The sequence below is a fragment of the Mytilus galloprovincialis genome, chromosome 1 (assembly GCF_965363235.1).
Source record: "Mytilus galloprovincialis chromosome 1, xbMytGall1.hap1.1, whole genome shotgun sequence".
NCBI classification, from domain to species: domain Eukaryota; kingdom Metazoa; phylum Mollusca; class Bivalvia; order Mytilida; family Mytilidae; genus Mytilus; species Mytilus galloprovincialis.
Window position 1 is genome coordinate 108,622,470 of NC_134838.1, and position 24,041 is coordinate 108,646,510.

General features: G+C 30.8%; 1 protein-coding gene across 1 annotated transcript in view; it reads right to left on the minus strand.

Annotated features, from left to right (window-relative positions):
- Positions 1–24,041, minus strand: part of LOC143050148 (dedicator of cytokinesis protein 4-like) — a 108,633-nt gene that overhangs the window by 40,816 nt on the left and 43,776 nt on the right. The window contains exons 16-36 of the mRNA XM_076223800.1: positions 23,668–23,766; positions 23,261–23,324; positions 22,370–22,476; positions 21,788–21,971; positions 21,440–21,537; positions 20,679–20,771; positions 19,796–19,896; positions 19,452–19,530; positions 19,083–19,138; positions 18,150–18,261; positions 17,459–17,651; positions 14,506–14,639; positions 13,811–13,840; positions 10,384–10,509; positions 9,584–9,727; positions 6,722–6,838; positions 4,785–4,883; positions 3,953–4,047; positions 2,903–2,981; positions 1,572–1,672; positions 1,282–1,340 (exon numbers count right to left, since the gene is read on the minus strand). Of these exons, the coding sequence (XP_076079915.1) occupies positions 1,282–1,340; positions 1,572–1,672; positions 2,903–2,981; positions 3,953–4,047; positions 4,785–4,883; positions 6,722–6,838; positions 9,584–9,727; positions 10,384–10,509; positions 13,811–13,840; positions 14,506–14,639; positions 17,459–17,651; positions 18,150–18,261; positions 19,083–19,138; positions 19,452–19,530; positions 19,796–19,896; positions 20,679–20,771; positions 21,440–21,537; positions 21,788–21,971; positions 22,370–22,476; positions 23,261–23,324; positions 23,668–23,766 (2,170 nt within the window). The remainder of the gene's footprint in view (positions 1–1,281; positions 1,341–1,571; positions 1,673–2,902; positions 2,982–3,952; positions 4,048–4,784; positions 4,884–6,721; positions 6,839–9,583; positions 9,728–10,383; positions 10,510–13,810; positions 13,841–14,505; positions 14,640–17,458; positions 17,652–18,149; positions 18,262–19,082; positions 19,139–19,451; positions 19,531–19,795; positions 19,897–20,678; positions 20,772–21,439; positions 21,538–21,787; positions 21,972–22,369; positions 22,477–23,260; positions 23,325–23,667; positions 23,767–24,041) is intronic.

Consider the following 24,041-nt stretch of genomic DNA (forward strand, 5'->3'; position numbering starts at 1 on the left):
GGAGCTTACAACTATAGATATAAACCATTCATTTAAATGACAGGAAAACTGCTCAAAGTACTTTTGAGTTATTGTCCGAAAATTTGAAAACCACCTTTTTGTAATGAATAAAACTCCAGAACTCAGAAACATAAAATCTATAATTTATAAAAATTGAGTGGAAGCTTCTGTCAATATATAGTTTCTTGCAAATTGGTGAAAGGGCGGGATCTCATGTCAATAGATATAAACAATTCACCAATGTTTCATGCAAATTGGTTGAAGAGTTTTTTTAGTTAAAGTTCGACATGTTGATGATTGATGACGGATGGACAACAGTATACCATAATATGTCAGGTAAACGGCCTTATAAAAACCAGGTGAAAATATCTCATCATGTTTGAAGGCTTTGTGTATTAAAATGTGAAAAATTTCACCTCAAGTAGGCTAAATCAAACTGAAATATCTTGGAAAGGTGAATAATGTAGGTACTATATTTTCGGAAAGGTGGTAAGTCATTCACCTAAGTACATTTTTTTCCTTTTTTTCTCTGTAGACTTAGCTTTGTTTTTTTTATTACCGTGTATTGTCAAGCTTGGTTACTCATAATTGTTTCTCAGTCACTCAATGTACAATGTTGTTCCAAACTAAAGCTGCTGACCCTGTTTGTTATCATTCAAATTTCAATGCTGTCTAAACCATGTGACGCATTGAATCGTTATACCTAATCAAATGCTCTATTGTCAGTTAGGTGTTTTTTTAGACTAAGGCAATTATATTATTTGTTTGTGTGATATTGCTTTGAATAGTTTGCAATAGATTGGGGGGTTATTCAATAGGAAACCTCATTAATAGCCATGAAATTCCACATCAATGGAATTTTATAAGAATAATTATCTATGGTCAGAATATTGATCTATTTATATTGAACCAAATGGTTTTTTTTAAGAAAAATATATGTATAAAAATATGGCATGATCATCGTTTTTTCTCGAAAGTTTTTCTTTCATTTTGGATGGTTTTTTTTCAAGGGAAAATTGCGTTAGACGTAAGGTGCTTGTCATTTTGAAATTTTTGAAAATACGATTTGCTTGGCCAGTTTTGTCTTGTGTGATAAGTACAAATTCTAACAAATTCTGAGCGAACCAAAATTTTCCTTGGATATTTTAATAGTGTATAGATAAATTGACTTTTGATGAAATTCTATGGAAAAGTCAATAAGCTATGACACCTGTATTATATGCCTTTAACTTCAAACAAGTATGAACATTAAATAGAAAACCCTTTTTTTTTAATTGTTACCTAATTTTTCCCACAATGTCTGTATCTGATGTCCCATCATTATTCTCATATCATGATACCTGAGGAAAAAATATTAACTTTAATAATCATCAGCAAAAGATCTTGTTTGAATATTACAATTATCAGAAGACAAGTTTCTTATCTTCCCGAGCAAATAATTTGGTATCAAGAGCACAAACATTCTCTTTCAAGTAAAATTAAAGATTTTGTATACTGATTTCTATCATGCTAATCAAAACTAGAAAGAAGAGGTCTAACAATGTTAAATAATAATTGGAATTTTAATATACCTTTCAATAAACTTATTCCTTTTACTTTCTGAATATTCCTCTAACTGAAGACTGGGTTGTGTTATAAAGTCCACTGCAAGTCTGAAGTAAAGGTTCCATAACTGAAAATACAAATCACATAATATAAATACCAATGTAAGGAAAATGCAAAAAATATTCAGGACAATTCCATGATAGAAAATGTGATGAAAAGGAGTAAGTTCACAAAGGGTTAAAATTGGCCATAAGAATTTGATGTTTGTTTTAACAAAATAGTACCAATTTCATACAGAAATAGTTGTAATAGAACTATTGATTCAAAATATCTTTAAAATACCTAGAATGTACTTTTTTTTTTAAATGATAAAGAAATGACCCCTCAAGTATGCATTTTTTGTATTGTAATGTGAATTTTGATAAAAATTCTGATGATTCTTAACAGTATTTTAATTAATTTACCTTCGCCACAACCCCGAACCAAGAAAATGTTTGTGTATAGGGATTCAATATCATTATTGCCAACTTTTAGCTACAGGGCTTATTAGATCCTAAGTTTGCATCCTAGGGTTTCCTCAAGATTTTAGATAAATAAAAATGCACAAAATTGTTGTTTTTTGACAATATTTCTAAAATGTGATGACTTTGAAGCTTAGAATGTACTCTTATGAAAAGATTTTGTTAACTTAATATCAAGTCTCAATAGATCCATTTAAGTTTTATGATAAAGGTAAATTCAAGACCATATTTGGCCTAAAAGAACTTTTTCCTTTGCCTATTTTGATGATATTCAATAATTATGTCAAACATCACTTCCTTATATAATTGTAATGCCAGAAAAGCACAATTACCACATAACAGCAATGAAATCGATCATTAAATCGTTAACACAATTATGAGAAACAAGGCAATAATACAAAACAATTTTGAGGACTTTCAAAAATGAAGTCATAATGTTGTCTTATCAAATCATTCATAGTCCTTTAAAAATGTCCAACAAGAGAAGAATTGATATCGAAGGTGCTGCCAACAGTCATCTTCAGATAAGTAAAAGTCACAGATATTTTGTAGCTTGAAAAAAGTTTCACTGAGTGGGGACGCTTGTCAAAATTTGATTTATCTGGCACATAGTTTTTCAATGCTATCATAATATGTTAATGTGGCATCCCACAAGAAAATATTAAAACCGTCCCCATTTGACATGATCTTTTGGGCTTTTTCTTAGATTGTAATGGAGACACTTTTAATTGTATATGTTTTTCATGTTGTAGCATCATTTATTATACAAACCAAGATTTACTTGAAATAATAGAGATGAAAAAACATAACATTACAGAACATATAGATATACTTACATGTTGGTCAAAGTACTCTCCTTCAAGGAACTGGTTCTTTAAAGCTTGGGAGAAATATTCAACAGCAGAAAATATCACACTGAAAAACAAATTGATTATTTTGAAGGATTGTTGATTGATATTTTTAATTTGCATGAAAATTAAGCTATCTGTCAGAAATGTCTCAAAATATTCATTACATCTGTAATTTTTTTTTAAATTGTACAATATAAAGATATATATCAAATATATTTTAATTCATTTATTCTGAACTTATCCATGGTTTCGATAACTAAACACGAGTTATTATCTGGGCTATACTATAAACACGAGTTATTATCTGGGCTATACTATAAACACGAGTTATTATCTGGGCTATACTACAAACCCGAGTTATTATCTGGGCTATACTATAAACCCGAGTTATTATCTGGGCTATACTATAAACCCGAGTTATTATCTGGGCTATACTATAAACCCGAGTTATTATCTGGGCTATACTATAAACACGAGTTATTATCTGGGCTATACTATAAACACGAGTTATTATCTGGGCTATACTATAAACACGAGTTATTATCTGGGCTATACTATAAACACGAGTTATTATCTGGGCTATACTATAAACACGAGTTATTATCTGGGCTATACTATAAACACGAGTTATTATCTGGGCTATACTATAAACACGAGTTATTATCTGGGCTATACTATAAACCCGAGTTATTATCTGGGCTATACTATAAACACGAGTTATTATCTGGGCTATACTATAAAGTATGTAAAAGATTGATTGGTGTTTGACTCCACTTTCAACACTATTCTTCTTTTTCATGGCAGTCAGTTTTTATTGGTGGAGGAAGCCGGAGTGCTCAGAGAAAACCACAGACCCTCTGTAGTGAAACTGACAATCCCAGTCAATTAAGATTACAGTCAAGTGCCCTCACACAAGCATGGTATGAACTAACAACCTCAGTGTTGACTGGCTAGTGATTACAGTAGAAGACCACTCAGCCACTGAGGCCCCTGTATGTAAATAAGGAAGGATTCACTGATCTGAAAAATACATACTTATTGGTCTCCATTCTCATTATGGTCCAATCTGCTGATAACATTTCTGGTTTGAGTAATTCTAGGAATGTATGTAAAACCTGAGTTAGGAAATCCTGTAAATAAAAGTACATATTGAGTAAAAATGATGTTGATAATTCTTAAGCAACTTTAAGAACTTTTAAAATAATTATTTGATTTAATTATTTGTTTACATGCATCAATTTGGACCACTACCAATATTGACTCACCTTTTGAATTGTGAGCCAGGATTTTAATTTATCAAAATGACAATTGCATGTTCAATCTACCAGACACTCTCTCAACAGTGTTCTACACAGTACAGCAACAAACAGTACAATTCTATATACTGCCAAGAAAACTAATTTATTTCAAACAATAAGATTTGAGATATTTCTTAAACATATATTTAAACAATTTCACACATCCAATGTTGACAAATGTTGTCTGTAAGAATTTCGAACTCTACATGAGTCGATTTAGCAAAAAAACTTACAACTAAGATTGATTATAAGTATACTGAATTGTTCATGAATTATAATCAATCTTAGTCATAAGTTTTTTGTGAAACCAACTCCTGGATCCTAAGTTAATTCTGAAGCAGAAGGTTTAAGGAACAGTACCTATTTCAATTAAGTATCTTACATAAATATAAGTTATAAATCATTTAGTTTGGTAACATACAATTAATTTAAAGCATATAATTTTTGTTTGAAAAGGGCTGTTGCTGTGTTGTATTATTGCATCAAAATAATAGGGTTCCATCAATATGGGTTTTACTGCTGTCACCCATAAGATCCCTATGAAATAATAATGGACTTGAGAGTATTACTTTTAAAGGTGGTCCTTTGGGATGGATCTGTATGACAGCTGTATAATGAGTTTCTTCCATCAGACGTAAAAGTTCTGTCAAACAAGCTACCATCTCACCCTGGAATACAAAACATAACTTATAAACATGTAACAATCTGTGTCTGGTGAAGTACCTATATTATCCTGTGAAACATTGCTGAAATATATCATAGTATTCATAATTATAAACCAGAAACATCTACGGTACCTTATACAGGTATGTTATAAGTTTTTTTCCCCCACTAACTATACAGAGTAAAAATTTTTGCAACATATATTTAAATTGAAAGAAAAAAACATTTTCAAAGTTCAAATCTTTGTTATCAAGTTTTTATCAAGTAAAAAGTGCACATTGTGTTTTATTTTCTAAAATGATTGACTATTAACTTTATCAATAACTTCAAGATGATCAGCAATAATTATTCATTTCACTAATTTTTAAGAGAATTTTTCCCCAATATAAATGAGGCTTACATTTAACAGATAATAAGGAAAAGTGAAACAGAAAGACAACATTATCTTAAAAAAACATATGAGAGTCAAAATTTTAAAACATATAATACAACACTTGAAAAGAATAAAACATATTTAACCCTTTTCTTTTAAATTAAACATCATCAAAAGAAAACACACAGTAAATATAAATCAAATTGACCAGTAAAACATCCCATTTTCATTGTTGTCAATATGGATTTTATTGACTGCCATGATTCTGCAGAAATATGGCAGTAGAAATGCATGAATGCTAAGCAATATAAAGATTTATCCTAAGCGCTTATTCTGAAATGGACCTTGTCCAAAACCTTATCAGCAGGTGTTTTCTGCAACCACATATCTGTAAAAAATTATATTTATTTCTGGCTGTATGCCATTCATGACAGGAAAGAAAACACAAATGCAGTCTCTTATGCTTTAAACTTGCCAGTGTGTTTGCAGAGAAAGACAGAGTAGTGATAAGAAAATTCTTACAGCAAACAAACACAGAAAAAAATGCTTTCATTTCTTGTTTTTGTTACTAGTGACAAAGTGAAGCAACAATTAGAAGAAGATAATTAATGCAGAAATTTCCATGAATTACTATGCAGACCAAAATATACCACCTATTAAAAAAAATGTGTAAGATGCATTCATGCATACATCACAATAACAAGTTTAGTGCAAAACTTTCTAGAGTTTGATGGTTTTTTAAACATATATACCTAAGATGTCACCTTTTAATAACAATACTATCATACACTCCCTGATCTATTAGTATTTCAAAACTCATGTTAATATCATCAATATATGTTACAGTTGTTAATATTTAAATGAACTCCTGTTAATAAGGTTCATTAGATTTTGTTAATATCAATTGCGTTAATTCTTCAAAAGACATCCAACCTCTACATAACCAGTTAACCATCTAAACTATTCTTTCTTGAACATGCTGACATGACAGTCATACAATTTTGGCCATTCTAAATTACTCAGTTTATATGCAAAATGTCAAGTTAATAAAATGGACACTTTTGTTCAGTGTAGAAGGGAGATAACTCTCAATTTTTAAATAAAATAAAATTATACATATATACAATGCACATATCCACAACATAGCATGAAAGCATTCATGCTTTTATAAAATTAAAATAAAACATAAATTGAATATCTTTGGGTTAATCTACAAAAATTGTATGGAAACAAAAAAAAATCTATTTCTCTATACAAAAACAAAAACTTTTTCTCATAAAGATTTTTGAAGGGATAACCCATGAAACAAAGAAAGGTAACTTTTGTAAGGCTTCACAAAAACTTTGGAAAAATAAACAAAACAGGGGCAACTTGACATTTTGCAATTTAAACTTTCTCACATTGAGATCAGTACAAGCCACCAACATGCATTCAATCTGCATGCAGATGCAGAATATTTAAAAGTTTTACACAGTATGCTTGTGGATCATCATTAAATGGTAGACTTTGAAGCTGTGATGGCAACAGTTGTATGGTTAAACGTCGTGGTGATTTAGCTGGCAATGTCTTACTTTTATCTTCTTCTGGCTTCAAAGGTTAAAGGTCAAAGGTCAAGGTACATATCAACATATTATTAATTCAGGAAACTATTTTAAACTTGTTAAGTCTATTGACATCAACTATTTCATTTGTTTCTTCATTAAACTGTTTGAGGACAAATAAGTAGTCTATTTGTTCTGTATCTGTATCAAACTTTTCAAATTACTTTGAAAGACCCTTCAAATCAACAAAACTTTTATGATAAAAAGATGCAATGTACATTATTGATGTTTATCAAAAAATATAATCTACCCATATGTTATTTATTTGGACGTATTTATTGATTCTTTATAATAGGAATATAAACTTTTTGAAATCTCTCTAAGGAATAAATATTTGTTTTCCAAGTTTTCTTACAATAACCAAAGTCATGAGGTGTGCTTTACACAGATCATATAAGTTAGTAACAAAAGATGATATTCAAATAAAACAAGGCTGGGCCTAAGGTAACAGAAGTTTTTATGAGTAAGGGAAAAAAAAGTGATTTTTCAGAATTTGAATATTAATTGAGAATAACTTCCAAACAGAAAATGCTACTATGTTCAACATTAATCTTAAACTATATAAGAAGTATGCTTGTCAGAGCTATCCAATAAAGTAAGAATTTTGATTAATGAAAACTCAAGTTATCATCCAGAAATCATTATATCAGAACTAAAGTAAAGACAGATAGATAAAAATACAAAAATGGCATCTAAATGCTATTAAAAATTGACAAATTGAAAGAAAGGTAAAATTTTCAATAATAATAAAATCTTATTAAGGACCACAGATGGCAAGTGTTGGCAATAGTCCTTTTTTGGGGGCCAGCTGAGCTAAAAATGAAACTGATTAGAAACTTTAACATTTAACATTTTTTTTCAATTAAGAATCAAAGGTCAACCATTTTCTGATGTCTAAACAGTTGCTTGATATTACATTTAAAAAAATAAAAAGTAACCGTTCATTTGTTCATGCGACCTTCTTCTTCTGACATATACTCAAACTCTTTTTTAAGATAAGCTGTAAACCAACATACATACAGTGGTCAGTTTCGGACAAATATTCATGTGGCTGCAAACAATGAAATAGATACCAATAGTTTAAGGCTGAATCAAACTAAATTCAATAAGTTATCCAGTATATCAGTTAGGCTATCCAGAATATAGATAAACTATAGAAACCAAATCACAAAAAAATTATAACAAGAGTGCACACGCTGAAATGTCTCGCCTTCTATACTAATCATTGATATTATGTTGATAGTCCTAAGTATAAAGCTAAGCTTTAATACAACTGTCACATAAACTTAACATTAACCAAGATAACTAAACAAAGACCAATGAACCTTGAAAATGAGGTCAAGGTCAGATGAACCATGCCAGGCAGACATGTATAGCTAACAATGCTTCTATACAACATATATAGTTGACCTATTACTTATAGTTTAAGAAAAATAGACCAAAACACAAAAACTTAACACTGTGCAATGAACCGTGAAAATGAGGTCAAGGTCAAATAAAACCTGCGCGACTGACATAAAGATCATAAAATATTTCCATACACCAAATATAGATGACCTATGGCATATAGTATTAGATAAAAAGACCAAAACTCAAAAACTTAACTTTGACCACTGAACCATGAAAATGAGGTTAAGGTCACATGACATCTGCCCGCTAGATAGGTACACCTTACAATCATTCCATACAACAAATATAGTAGACCTATTGCATATAGTATGAGAAAAACAAACCAAAACACAAAAATTTAACTATAACCACTGAACCATGAAAATGAAGTCAAGGTCAGATGACACCTGCCAGTTGGACATGTACACCTTACAGTCCTTCCATACACCGAATATACTAGCCCTATTGCTTGTAGTATCTGAGATATGGACTTGACCACCAAAACTTAACCTTGTTCACTGATCCATGAAATGAGGTCGAGGTCAAGTGAAAACTGTCTGACAGACATGAGGACCTTTCAAGGTACGCACATATCAAATATAGTTATCCTATTACTTATAATAAGAGAGAATTCAACATTACAAAAAATCTGAACTTTTTTTTCAAGTGGTCACTGAACCATGAAATGAGGTCAAGGACATTGGACATGTGACTGACGGAAACTTCGTAACATGAGGCATCTATATACAAAGTATGAAGCATCCAGGTCTTCCACCTTCTAAAATATAAAGCTTTTAAGAAGTTAGCTAACACCGCCGCCGCCGCCGTAGCCGCCGCCGCCGGATCACTATCCCTATGTCGAGCTTTCTGCAACAAAAGTTGCAGGCTCGACAAAAATGGTTTTTGTCAAAAGTGTTCTTCTTGAAAAAAAGAAAATGTTAAGGAGAAAAAAGTTTATAAGACACTGCCTAGCAAATTCAGAACAAGAAGCAACATTAACTCAAAAAGGAAGAATAAACGTTGAAACATAATCTGATAGGAGAAATTATTAATATATCCTTTTTTTTCACATTCAAGATAACTTTCAACTTATCAATTTCTTCTTTAAAATATTTTTGTTGTTATAGAAATATAAAATGTGAAGACACAACAACAGATGCTTATGTTGGGTTAGAAGATAGAGGTTTTATGAACAATGTTTTAAATCAAACGTTGATGAACAAGAAAAATTAATTATTCAGCATTATAATTATTATAGCGAAACAAACAATGTTCAGAGGTTGACAAAAGCTGACAGAGTTATACAAAAGTTTCTGGATAGTAATTTAAATTCAAACCATACAAGAAATTTAGGTGTATCATCTTTGGTTGTTATAACTTCAGAAGAAGGTCGACTAACTCCCTGAAACAGAGTTCGACTCCGTCTACTTTTTCTATCCAAGGTAGAACATGGACTACTATTTTCTGACATAGTTGGCTTTCGAAGCTAATAAATAATAGATAAATTTCATATGTATTTCAATACCAAAATGTAAACAGTGTTAAAACTTAACAACTGTAGATATTAGACTATTTTTTAACTTAAAAATAAACATGTTGTTGTGGGATTATTTCTGTTTTTAAAGAAGTTAAATAATCATAGGGTCAACAATTTTGATGTTAACATCATTCAAAGTGAAGATACCATATTTCTATTTCTTAATTATAAAAAAAAAAACTTTTATTTTGCAACAGCATATTTATTCTTTTCAGTTAAATAAATTGATTGGTTTTTGAGAAAGGATAATTTTAGGACAACTCTTAAGATATTTTTTTCACTGATTTCAATTGCATTCTAAACAAATAGGAAGGTATATTAAATCTAAATGTTTACATTTGATAATATATAAACAAAAAAACAAAAAAAGCACACCTAACTTTTCTTTATTTTAACTTCATGTTTAACATCCCAAAGTTGCATGCAAACTTATCAGAATCTGTAACATAACCCTTTCCAAATTTTATAAAATATTCCTTTCCAAATTTTATAAAATAATCCTTTCCAATTTTCTAAAAAAGATAGAAACAAAATTCAAAGATAACTGTAGCAGAGATACCATTGCCAAAGAAAAGTAATTGATACTGTAAAGAGAGACAACTCACCATGACTTGAGGATAACTTTGTGGATTTGATGTAAATTCTCCATCAGCTATCCTTGATATACTCTGTATAAGTACTTCAAACAGGGACAGAGCCAATGTATTGATATCTTGGGAAATACTCTTCACCTGAAATCACAGAAACAATGTAAATTAAGACTACAAACTATCACTGCTGAAGATAAATACTATCCTTATGAAAGGTATTACAAGAGGCTGTCACAACGACAGCAAACCGGATTTATTAACATTTATTTGTGTCCTGGCAATATCACAAGAACCATTACTGATGAATGGTGAAATCGTCAATATCAAATTTGACCTCCATTTTGTCATCAGTATCAACATATTAAAATTTGAAAAGCTTAGATTGAATGGTTCATGAGTAAATGCAACAACGTGAATGGAAACGCCATTTTACGATCTTTCAAGAACCATAACTCCTGAACAGTACAAGTCAAAATCGTCATTATTGAACTTGACCTCTATTTTGTCATCAGTAACAACATATAAAAATTTCAAAAGCTTTCGTCGAATGGTTCATGAGAAAATGCACGGACACGACTGGAAACACCATTTTTCAATCTTTCAAGAACCATAACTCCTGAACGGTAAAAGTCAAAATCGTCATTATTGAACTTGACCTCCATTTTGTCATCAGTAACAACATATTAAAATTTGAGAAGCTTTAGTAGAACAGTTCATGCATAAATGCACGGACACGACTGGAAACTCCATTTTTCAATCTTTCAAGAACCACAACTCCTGAACGGTAAAAGTCAAAATCGCCATTATTGAACTTGACCTTCATTTAGTTGTCAGTAACAACATATTAAAATTTTAAAAGCTTTGGTTGAACGGTTCATGAGTTAATGCACGGACAACATTTGATTGCCGCCCGCCCGACCGCCCGCCCGCCGTACATCCCCAAATCAATAACCAACATTTTTGTCACAAAAATCCGGTTAAAAATAGTCTGTTTGTCTTTTACATATTTTCAGAAAAAAATCTCAAAAACCCATTTTTCAGATTCAATATTTTTTATCTTGATTTCTGTTAATATTTTATATATACGAACTCTGTCTATTAGTTTCATAATTTTTGGCTATAGTATGATTCAATAAAAAGATACTAATTTGGTTTCTATGCAATTTTTTTTTTCTCGTGGTATTAAATACTTGATTAATTAAGGAATGACTGTAATATTTTTTCTGTCTATGAAGAAATAACTTTAAAATTTGGTGCACACTGAATAACACACGTAGTGGGTTATTTAACAGTGTGCACCACATTTTTTATGTTATTTCGAATAGACAGAAAAAATATTACAGTCATTTCTTATAATTTAATTCTAAATTCCATTTTAAACCGTAGAAAACCATGAAAAAACGTTGATGACGTCACGGTCACATGACTAAATTTTGTCTATGGGCTCATAACAAAATAACGTCAGCCAATCAGAAGACGTGTTACATCCAAAATTAAATTATGTATAAATAGTCAAAACAGTCTTCCAATCAAAAGAAACAAGTATGTGTCCCAAGTACACGGATGCCCAATCCGTACTATCATTTTCTATGTTCAGTGGACCATGAAATTGGGATAAAACCTCTAATTTGGCATTAAAATTAGAAAGATGATATCATATGGAACATGTTTAATAAGTTTCAAGTTGATTGGACTTCAACTTCATAAAAAATTACCTCAACCAATAACTTTCACCTCAAGCGGGATAGACAGACTGATGGACGGACGGATGGACGAACAGACGGACGCACAGACTAGAAAACATAATGGGGCAAAAAAATACACAGTGTTCTTTGAATATCTGTTGCTGAAAATTATTTCAAAATGGACACACAAAATGTCTAACCTACAAAATTCATAACAGAATGATATTATTTTAAGAACTAATTAAGATCTTGCATGTTAAAATTAAATCTGAATATATTTAACCTATGACAGGCAATGACAATCCCATAAAAGACTACTGATATATCTATAAGATGTAAAACATTTGGTTAATAAAGAACTGGATATAAGGTCTATTAGACTACTTTTTTAAGGTTTAACATAAAATTGAGAATGGAAATGAGGAATGTGTAAAAGAGACAAAGACCCAAACATAGAGCAAAACACAGGCAAGGCCACCAATGGGTCTTCAACACAGTAAGAAAATCTTGCAACCAGAGTCAGGCTTCAGCTGGCTCCTAAGCACAAATATGTACTAGTTCAGTACCAACTACAGAAATTCAACAACTGATCCATAAAAAAATATGTGACTGAATAAATGTACAACAAATTATCAAGTAACAAATGTCTACCAGGTATGTACCCATACACCTTATGTATAATTTTGCAAATGAATAAATATACTTGACCTATTACTTATACATGTAGATAAACGGCCAACCAAGGTGTGCAGCATTAAGAAGTAAGAGCACAGACTGGTTGTCTTGGTGCCAGAATAATGTATGAGTTGGGCGACATGATTTCAGGTAGACTGTTACCTTGTTAACTAGCACATTAAAAATCTGGCTCAGCTCATTTATCTAGTACTTATCAAGGTTCACATTCATATCACAAATAACATGTTTTCATCATTTATACATATAATATAATTGACTTAATACCAAAGACACAAGATTTAACCCCGCCATATTATTTATGTATGTGCCTGTCCCAAGTCAGGAGCCTGTAATTCAGTGGTTGTCATTTGTTTATGTGTGACATATTTGTTTTTCGTTCATACTTTTATATAAATAAGGCCGTTGGTTTTCTCGTTTTAATTGTTTTACATTGCCTTATCAGGACCTTTTATATCTGACTATGCGGTATGGGCTTTGCTCATTGTTGAAGGCCATATGGTGACCTATAGTGGCTAATGTCTGTGTCATTTTGGTCTCTTGTGGACAGTTATCTCATTGGCAATCATACCACATCTTCTTTTTTTATAGCATATCTATTTGTTGCCATCAGCAACTTAAATTACAAGCCAGACAAAAACTGTTTTAAAAGAACAACACAACAGATTATTCCAATATGTAGAAATGTATATTCTGTACACTGGCTTGATATAATTTATCTAGTTAGTATGTTTAATATATTGTTCGGAGACACCTTCCAATGACAAACATATACAACTATAAATGTTTCTTTTTTTAACATAATGTTATGCAAAATAAAATAATAATTAGCTAGCCAGCAAATACTGTACATTAAAGCATATATGTAAAGCAAAAGCATTTTAGCATGAAAACAAAGAATGGGAAGGGACCTCATGATCAAAGATCATCTCCCTGCAAAACTAACGCTAGAGAACCTTTTTTTTTAAAAATTATATGCAGATTGATTCTAATGTTAACGAAATGCACACAAAATGAATACATGTTTACAACAATAATGATAGGTTATAGGACTGAGTACTTACCTGAACATGTGGAGGACATAATCTTTTGGTCTTAAATTCACAATTATATAAGATATTACTTACTCTGGATTCATATATTTTTATGGATTGAATAAAAATTGTAATTTCGTGAATATTAAAGTTTGTGGTTTTGATAAATTTCGAATACAAGATGATAAATGTGTGTTTCCCACACGATTAATAATGAATCCACAGTATCTAAATACAGTTATCAAGCCTGAGTTAGGGCATTTGACATTGTTTATATGCTTAATAATCTGTATTTTTGTTTCGTTACTACTTTAAGGGAACACATTTGTGAAATAATCTTTTAGCTATTGGAATTTTTCTCATTTCTTGAACTGATAGGTCATTTGTATCATTTAAGTACATCCCCCACCAAGCATGCCAAAAAGCATTTTTCTGAAACTATACATAAAAAGTTTCAAAGCTTCAAACAAAACTGAAAATCGAATGCTTATATCATACAAATATTTTACATTTAAGAATAGAAATTGAAAATGTTGACCATGACTTAAATTCTATCTTCATGATTTTTAATCAATAGCATACTTTTACAGATATAGTATAGTCAAAAACTTTTTTTTCATTGAAGTTTAAAATAGTTACCAATATTTGATTGTGTAGTACAAAATCTTTATATGGTCAACTCTAATAAAGCTGATGTGTAATCTAGTATTAAATAATAATGGTACCTCTTTCAAGTTAAAAAAAATCTCCAGAATATCTCCAAGTATTGAAGTAGCTATCTGTATATCGAGAAAATATCGCTCTATCAGACATGCCTTTATATGGTTCAAACATAAAGATAACAAAGTACTCCGAGATTCTGAAAATATAACATTTCCAATTTAGACAAAAGTAAATAAAATTATGATCTTTATCAGCTCAATATTACCAATTATAGGAAGAATGCTTAGACTTGTAATTACAAGAATATGAGCACTGGAAGTGAATGTTTATTCAATATATTGAAAAATTTAAAGTACAGTTAACTCTCGTTGTCTCGAACTTGGTTGACTCAAAATTTCGAATGAGTGGAAGTTTTTACATGGTCCCGAACTTTGTTCCATATAAATGTACGTAATTCAACTCCTGATGAGTCGAAATTGGATGAGTCGAAATTTCGGTTGATTCGAACTAAATTTACGATCCCAAGGTTAACAAAAGCATTCAAAATTCATTATTTATCTCGAACTAATACACATATGTCAAAACATAACCTCCGGCATTTAAATGGATTGAAGAGTTAATCTGACAATACATGTGTGATTAAATTTCCAGTCACTGACCACTGTATTGATTTATGACATGCTATTTCCACGAGTGTTTACCTAAGATATCTTTTATAGAATTTTTATAAATAATTAGTGATACATTGTTAATGTTCATGAAAAAGTATTTAAAATGTTTACAAAGCAATTAATTGTGATTTACACTAATGAGCTTGGGTGTGTATAAAGTAAGGATTAGGACTTCCGTTGATGATCACCTAAAAACTACTCAATCGGCGTTTTTAATCTTGTTGTTTTTTCTTTTGAAAAGAAAGAGTGAGATAAAACAAAATGAATATAAAGTCTCTTGTATCCGAGAATAAACAATTTTGTCAACTATAAATGACCTGAATAACGAAAATATCGTTTGGAAATTATTCTCGGATAAAAGCCATAGGAAAAAAATTGTAACTGAAACAATTGAATAAGTCAAAATAATGTTATTATAATAATGAACAAGTGAAACTGCGAGCTACTGCTCACGGATGATACCCCCGCCGCAAGTGGATAATATTAATAGTGTAAAAATATGCAAGTTACGCTCGTGTATGTAACAATGTTTTAGATTTTAACGAGAGAAATTTATGTATTACTGAAAAATTATTACACCAGGGTTTTCGATATCACAAACTAGTTAAAACATTTACTAAATTTTATCATCGGTATAAAAACATCATTCCTAAATATAGCTCAACATGCAGACTTCTAATACATTCAGGTATTTCACATCCAATTTTTTATGGTAATATTCTTTATAAAGCACAAAGGTGTCAGTATTCACCTCCGAAACTTACAAAACCTTTGAATAGACTTATTAAGAAGGGATATAATTACGATACTGTTGTCAAGTCATTAAAGATTGCATATTTTGGCGTTAATATTGAGTCACTGATAAGGTCTTTGCATCGGAACTAAACACATTTATTCTAAAAACAGTTGTTGGCATGACACGGGTTATGTTCTTCTCATATATGTTATGATGGTATGATACTAAACCCCTAATGGGAAGGATTGTGCCTGATGTTCATATGATGAAATCATAATCTTTCAGTCAGTTTAATTGAAGTCTGGAGCTGGCATGTCAGTTAACTGCTAGTAGTCTGTTGTTATTTATGTATTATTGTCATTTTGTTTATTTTCTTTGGTTACATCTTCTGACATCAGACTCGGATTTCTCTTGAACTGAATTTTAATGTGCGTATTGTTATGCGTTTACTTTACTACATTGGTTAGAGGTATAGGGGGAGGGTTGAGATCTCACAAACATGTTTAACCCCGCCGCATTTTTGCGCCTGTCCCAAGTCAGGAGCCTCTGGCCTTTGTTAGTCTTGTATTATTTTAATTTTAGTTTCTTGTGTACACTTTGGAAATTAGTATGGCGTTCATTATCACTGGACTAGTATATATTTGTTTAGGGGCCAACTGAAGGACGCCTCCGGGTGCGGGAATTTCTCGCTACATTGAAGACCTGTTGGTGACCCTCTGCTGTTGTTTTTTATTTGGTCGGGTTGTTGTCTCTTTGACACATTCCCCATTTCCATTTTCAATTTTAAGTGTTCGGTAAACAGGAAGTTGTCGAGTGATGAATCTGAAAACGCATCACACGGTATAGCTGACTTATATAAATCCTGAAACCAAATTTCAGAAATCCTTGTATTGTAGTTCCTGAGAAAAATGTGACGGAAATTTTCAACTTGGCTATCATGTGTAAAATCAGACAAGTGTTCGGTAAACAGGAAGTTGTCAAGTGATGAATCTGAAAACGCATCACACGGTATGCCTGACATATAAATGTTGATACCAAATTACAGGAAGGGTGGATGTGTAGTTCCTGAGAAAAATGTGACGAAAGTTTCATGGGACGGACTGACTGACGGACTGATGGACGGACGGACGGACTGACGGACGGACTGACAGACAGAGGTAAAACAGTATACCCCCCCTTTTTTAAAGCGGGGGTATAAAGACCATGACATACAAATACATCGATCTGATACCAGAATATCGACCCCCTTCCCACATTCATCCGGATTTATTTTAGCTTTACCAAGCTAAGCAAGAGTTGTGTCCCTTGTTCTGTCAAACTTCTGGTTTGTGTTTGAGTCGAACTACGTGTATCTCAAAATATTTCTCTGGTCCGGTTGACTTCGAGACAACGAGGGTCGACTGTATTGACAATCAGGAAGTAGTTGACAAATCAGAAAGAAAACAAGTCACAACTTATCATTGTCAAGCATCTGAACAAAGTATTAAGTAATTCTGTTTTAGAGTCGTTTCTGAGAAAACCAAAATCGAACAGACAAGATGATTGCAATATAGCCTAAGTTTTAAAGTTGGGATATAATAATTAATTAAGCAATATATGAAGTCATACCATCATCTCTAAACAGATCCGAGTTGACAGTTTTCTGTATAAATTCCATCTTGGTCCTTCTTATTTCAACAGGTAAATCTTTGGCTTTAGGTAAATGTGTGATCACATCTCGGACTTGGTCTGCTAATTCTCTTTTGGTTATTAACTCCATCAGAGGTTCATAACATTTATGTAGATTTGATAATAGTTCCATCTGAAAAAAAGTTTTATAATCATTTAAAACTAACAAACCTTAATTTTGATATTATCAAATGATGAAATTTAAACTCTGTATGCAACATGGGATGGTTACCTAAATTATAAAAGTTTTCAAGTAATTATCTATTCATTTACAATGTTAGAATATACAGTAGGTTACACTTTTTCAATGTAGTAAGAGGTATTTGCATTTTCCACCTGCTAAAAATCACTTGGATAGCTACAAAAATCTTTCAATTAAATACAGATGCTATTTAATAAGTGATAGTTGACATTTATATCACTCCATTCAATACTTCAAACTATGCTGAGAAAATTTGAGAGTGTCCACTTATTTGAGTTTTAACTGCAAAGAAAGCCTTTGTTGACAATGTAGGAAGAGCATTCATACATATCCAAGTTTATGATATGGGCAGAGGAATTGAGAAAAAGGCAACAATTCCTGCCTACCTAAAATGAATCTGATTAAATAAATCATATACATTCATCATACCTGAGAAATTTTAAGCTTTTCATCCTGTTGTGAAAGCAGTCGTCCCATTTTTTCAAAGAGGTGCTGAAGTTTTATTCTAAATTCTTTTTCTTTTTCTCTGTCATTAAAAGGACTACAAAAGACAAAAAGTTTAATAGAACCATAGAACTGTATCTTTCAACTTTAAGTTTTCCTAGTTCATAGCACTTCAAACTTTATTACTACTACAATATACTGTAGAATCATGTTTCTTTTGGATATCAATTTTTCTCTGATTGTGAAAAACTTGTACTTTCGAGGATATGTGATGTCGAGGTTTGGCCAAAATCTGTACACAAACTTACAGAAAGTGTGTATATTTTTGAATATAAATTTGTGGAAAACCTAAATCAAAGAAATTCATGAAAAATTGTATCCCAAGAGTACAAAGGAATACACAGTAGTATCACTACGATGTATCATCAGAAAACTAAAATTTTAGAACCATTTTATTAAACAAGAATGTATCCTTAGTATACGGATGCCCCATCCACACTATCATTTTCTATGTTCAATGGACCGTGAAAATGGGGTAAAATCTCTAATTTGGCATGAAAATTAGAAAGATCATATCATAGGGAACAATGTACTAAGTTTCAAGTTGATTGGACTTCAACTTCATCAAAAACTACCTCAACTAAAAACTTTAACCTGATATTCAGGAGGGAGGGAGAGACGCACAGATTACAAAACATAATGTCCATAAATGGGTATAAAAATACCTCAATCATGATTAATTGCAGAAAAATGTATAGTTATTCATTTGCTTTAATCCATAAGAATTAGCTACAAAAGAAAACTTTAGAGAAAAAAAGTTGAAGTATTGGATAATGAAATAATAGGAATTGACACAAACTGAACTATACTTCAATTATAGTTAACATAATAAAGGTATTACAGTATTGGTATTGTTACCTTTCCTTTTCTAACTGTCTTGATCTTGTTATAAGTCTCATAAGTTCTCCAAGTACCTACAGTCAATATCATGTATCTTAAATTTACATTTTGTATTTATCATCTATGCAGGTAAAGGTATTACTGTTTGGATAATAAATGTTTTTATATTAAAAATTATATGTTTGTTTTCCAAATATTTTCAATGCACACAAAGAATATTTTTTTTTTCATGATTTAAAGCACTTCAAGCGTAAACTTAATGCGATAAAGCAATTTTCATAAAACAAATCAATTTGTAAATCTTTGTAAATAATACACAGAACATGAACATTCACAATGTCAATAATATTTGACTATTTCTGAGTTTGATAACAGTACAATTCTTACCTTCATTGCCATAGACAAAGTGAACGCTTTCCCTTCACAGAATTGTTCGATACCAAAGGCAAACTGGTTCATTAAATGTCTGAAAAAAAAAAGTTTAAATTATCATCTGAATGTGAATTTACTGAATAACAGTTAAAAAGACAATAAAAACTTTAAACAGTAGAAAAATATATTTAATTCCAATCCTTCTAACTATACAAATCCTTGACCGATCCAAGATACAGTGATGTATGTTTAAAGATATGACATTGGAGTTGAATAACGAAAGTATTCTTGTCTATATTTTCAGTTTAAGATAATGATATCAGTTAAATGAATATTAAGTCATATGACATATAACTTACTTGTAAACATTAGGAAAAGAAAAGGTCTTTGCTAAGTAGTCCTCATAAACTGGTCTAAAATTCTCAAATCTTGTGTCCAATAACAAATTCAATATAAATACCTATAAAAAATTATATAACACATAATTAATAATAGCCAAATCCATCTGAGGTCAACTTTTCCTGAGGGGGTTGAAACCCTAGTTTTGATAAATTATGAAATAATTTGTTAGCTTTTATTTGTTTACATATTAAACTCCTTATTGTTCTATAATTCTATGAAATTTATCCCAAATGAATCCCATCCAAATGAATATGAAAGCTGCTTTGAACTAGACATACATGCTAGCTGGATTTTTTAAGTACTAGTTCATAAGATAATTGCAAGGAGACATATATATTTGTCTTGATTTATTATTTTGACCCAATTAGCAAACACCAATGTTCAAGTCTTTGGTTAACCTCGTGGAGGATCCCAAATTTTTTGTCATAACGTAATAAATAAAGTGCATTATTTTGTTATAATGTTGTGGTCAAAGTAAAATGTTTAATAGTTTGATAGTGCTCCTTATATCAAATAGATAAATCGGACCAATGTATAATTCTGTGTTTTATCTTAATTTGCCATGACTTTACATTAGCAGTTACTACCCCAATCTTAGATATTTGATATAAATTGCTAACTCAAATTCATATCCATATCACATATCTTGTATCACCCAAATTCTATCGTCCCCTGGTTAGGAAACCTTAACCATAGTGCTTTACATTTGTTTAAGAAGAATTCCAAAAGCAACAGAATTCAGAATATAAATGATAAATTGTGTATGGAAAAAGAGACTCTAAATATAGTAAAGGTGTTTTCATATGTAGCTACTTTACAATTCGTAACAATTATACTTACAATAACTTGGAAGACTTTGGAACAATAAGGAGCTTTATTTGTACATCCATCATCCAACATCTCTAATAAACGGTCCATTATATTCTGTAAAAACTGAAAATCAAAACATATATCATAAAATACTTATATATTAAATAAGAACACACAAAGCAAAAAGGATGGGTCGTTCAGGATCAGTTACAATATCACAAAAGGTGTTTTAAATGTAATTTTCCCATTCCAGCCAGGAGGGACCACTATAAAAAAAGAGAAGAGTGAGTGAAAACCATAAAAGTAACTTTACAATTTGCAATTACAGCTAAAGCTGCTATTAAGTTCACCTCTATTAAGCAATCAAAGTGCTTGTGAGCAGTGAAGGGTAAAGATTGTTTTAATTTTTCAATTTTGTGAACATTGAATTTCATTTTGGTAGACAATTCAAGTTGAGTTTGAGTAATCCATAACAGATTTATACACCATGCATTAATTTTGAAGTCTTTGATAAAAAAATATGTTTTCCTGACAAGAATTGTAATTCAAATATACATCATATTGTAACTTATATATCACCAATAATTTGCATGACATTTACTGGATAAGATCTATATAATGATCACTTGACTGCACTGTTCTGTTTAAACTATCCAAGGTAGTGATAAACCTTGGAAGATGTAGATATCAAGTCAGTCCCATGAATGCATGCAATCTTAACCTAAAATCCTGATTGTTGCTGAAGTAATACCTATGGACTTTGTTTCCAAGGATATCAGTGACATACATACCTTCATCACTTCAGTGCCTTGTACACTCATCAGTTCATTCAGATTTTTATCAATATGACTTTTTTCTTCTCTCCAGTTTAACACACCAAGGAGCTCAGCTGAAAATAAAAGAAACAAATATTATACATTTTTCCCCCATGTCTGAGATATGAAGATATGTTCTTTGTTAGCACTGCCTCTTCTTTGTCTGTTACTTATACACATAAAATATTAATGTACATACACTATTTGCTATCTACTTGTTTTTATACCTAAACACAACATTGTTGTATTGTTTACAAAGTTAAAAAAAAGAACACATTATTAGAACTAGTATCTAATATGTGTATACTTGAATTTCTATCTTACATGTTTGTGTAAACTTTGTAGAACATAAAAGAGTTCTAATTCCTATATGTTCTCGCTGATGTCTGTCATAGGGTGCTGATGTTGGCGACTGTGCAGATGACTGTTTAGTGGTCTCGCCATAATCTTCTGCCAGAAAAGGTATTTTGCAATACTTCTCAAATTTGATCTTCTTTTCATCTTCACACTATAAAATAAAACCAAGTCCTGCATTATTTTAAAATGAAATAATATTTTATGTTTATTTATCAATTACTAATTTGATTTAATTCTTCTTCTCTTATGCTGATCATTATTTGTATTGCAGAAAAAAGGAAACATTTCTTCATCCTAATGAAAAATAAAAAAATAAAGGTAAAATTCAAGAGTATATCATTAAAATACAACTTTTATGTTGATGCAGTAGAGTTAATTCAATGAAAACATTTTAAGAATAGAATAATGACACATACTAACATAAAAGTATTAATTACGTTTTCCTTGTTTTAAAGAATGGTTTAATTAGAAACAGTTGTTGCCATTGAATTTATAAATAGGAAATATTGGAATGAAAAAGGTCAGAATTCAGCCACAATCTTTTCTTACCTTAAATATACAAAGATTATGAGATCCATCTTTTATAACAATTTGTAAATTATTTGTAACTCTCATAAAAGCAAAACCATACAGTTTCTTTTCTGCTCTGTTTCTGGCTGAAATTGAATAACATTAAACAGATATAAAATATTGGATGAATGGCATTTAAGTATATTTTAAGCAGAACATTATTAAAGTCAAAATAATTCTTGTGAATAACTTACTTTTCTTCATCAAACTGTCTCAGACAATTTATTAGAGCACTCAAAATCAATGACAAAAGGTTTTAATTGTCCATTATTATCTTTCATGAATTGAGAGTTTTGAGAGTCTTGATTTTATTTGTCAAAATTTAAAACTTCATTACTAGAAATGATCAAATTCATGGTGTAAGCACTTGACCATTTTGAAAAGTCTATAGGTTAACTTTAGATGTGAGCCTTGGTTTAGGTCATCTCTTTAAAAAACAAAAAAATATCTAAGGGACATTGAATAATATAGGCAATAAAGGAAAGGTGAACTGACATAAGAGGTCTCTGAACACATAAGCTCCAAAATGGAGCTTTTGTTAGTAGAGGCCATATTAATTATGTGTATCAGTGGGATAGATGTGAAAGCATAAAACTACAGTATATGTCAATACACATAATTAACAGTGCCTGGTGATGTTCATAGCCTGACCAGTTTCGGTCCAGAACGGACCTTCATCATATGCAGAATGGTGGATTAATGTTTGCACCCTATTTATATAGATATGGTCACCATGCTAACCGGCAGTTCCGTTAACCAGCGGTTCAGAGTTAACTGGCTGTTTAAAATTAACTTATATAAAAAGGGTGAAAACATTAATCCAATATTCTGCCTCTGATGAAGGTCCCTTTGGGACATTGAATTATATACCTTGACAATGGTAAACATCAAATCTAATGTGAGATCCAGGAAGTTCATCCATTGGTAATGATATCTGAAATTATAACAAAATCATAAGTTTCACCCCCATTCATTTTAAAGATGTATAGTCATATCCAAAAGCTCTACTGTGATCTAATAAATAATGTATTGATATTGCTAACTAATTTTAAAGGCATTCTGTTTTTACATTATTTTTTTTGATTTTTTTTAGTTATTATAAAAAATAGCAGGTTTCTGAAAGACCTAAAAAGCTCTTGAATAGATGGTATAATAATTTGCTATCAAACTTCTCAAGACTGAAAATTTCATTGTAAACTGTAGTTCCCATGCTTTGGTCCTTCAGTAATATAATTATATGAAAATCCATTATGATACTGACACTTAAATATACATACCTTAATTGTTTCTTGCCATTTTGGCTGGTTGTCATGGTAAAATACACAGGACGGAAAATGAATTAGGGGATCTTCTCCGCACCCATGGTGTATACACTTCTAAAAAATAAATAAATACCTTTTAAACAATGAGTCAAATCTCTCAGCTGTAGAAAAATTACAATGTTATTGAAATTATGATTGAAATATGAAGCATAACGATCTTAATGAAGAAAAAAATGTTGGATGCTTATGCAATAGCACACCAAATAGCAGCTTCTTCTTCATAAACTAACATTTTCTTATCAATGTAGAGCTTGACATTTATAAGCATGCTTATTGTGGTCTGTTTTGCAGTCTCATATTTTGTATGGCTCTTGTTATCCTTGTAATGT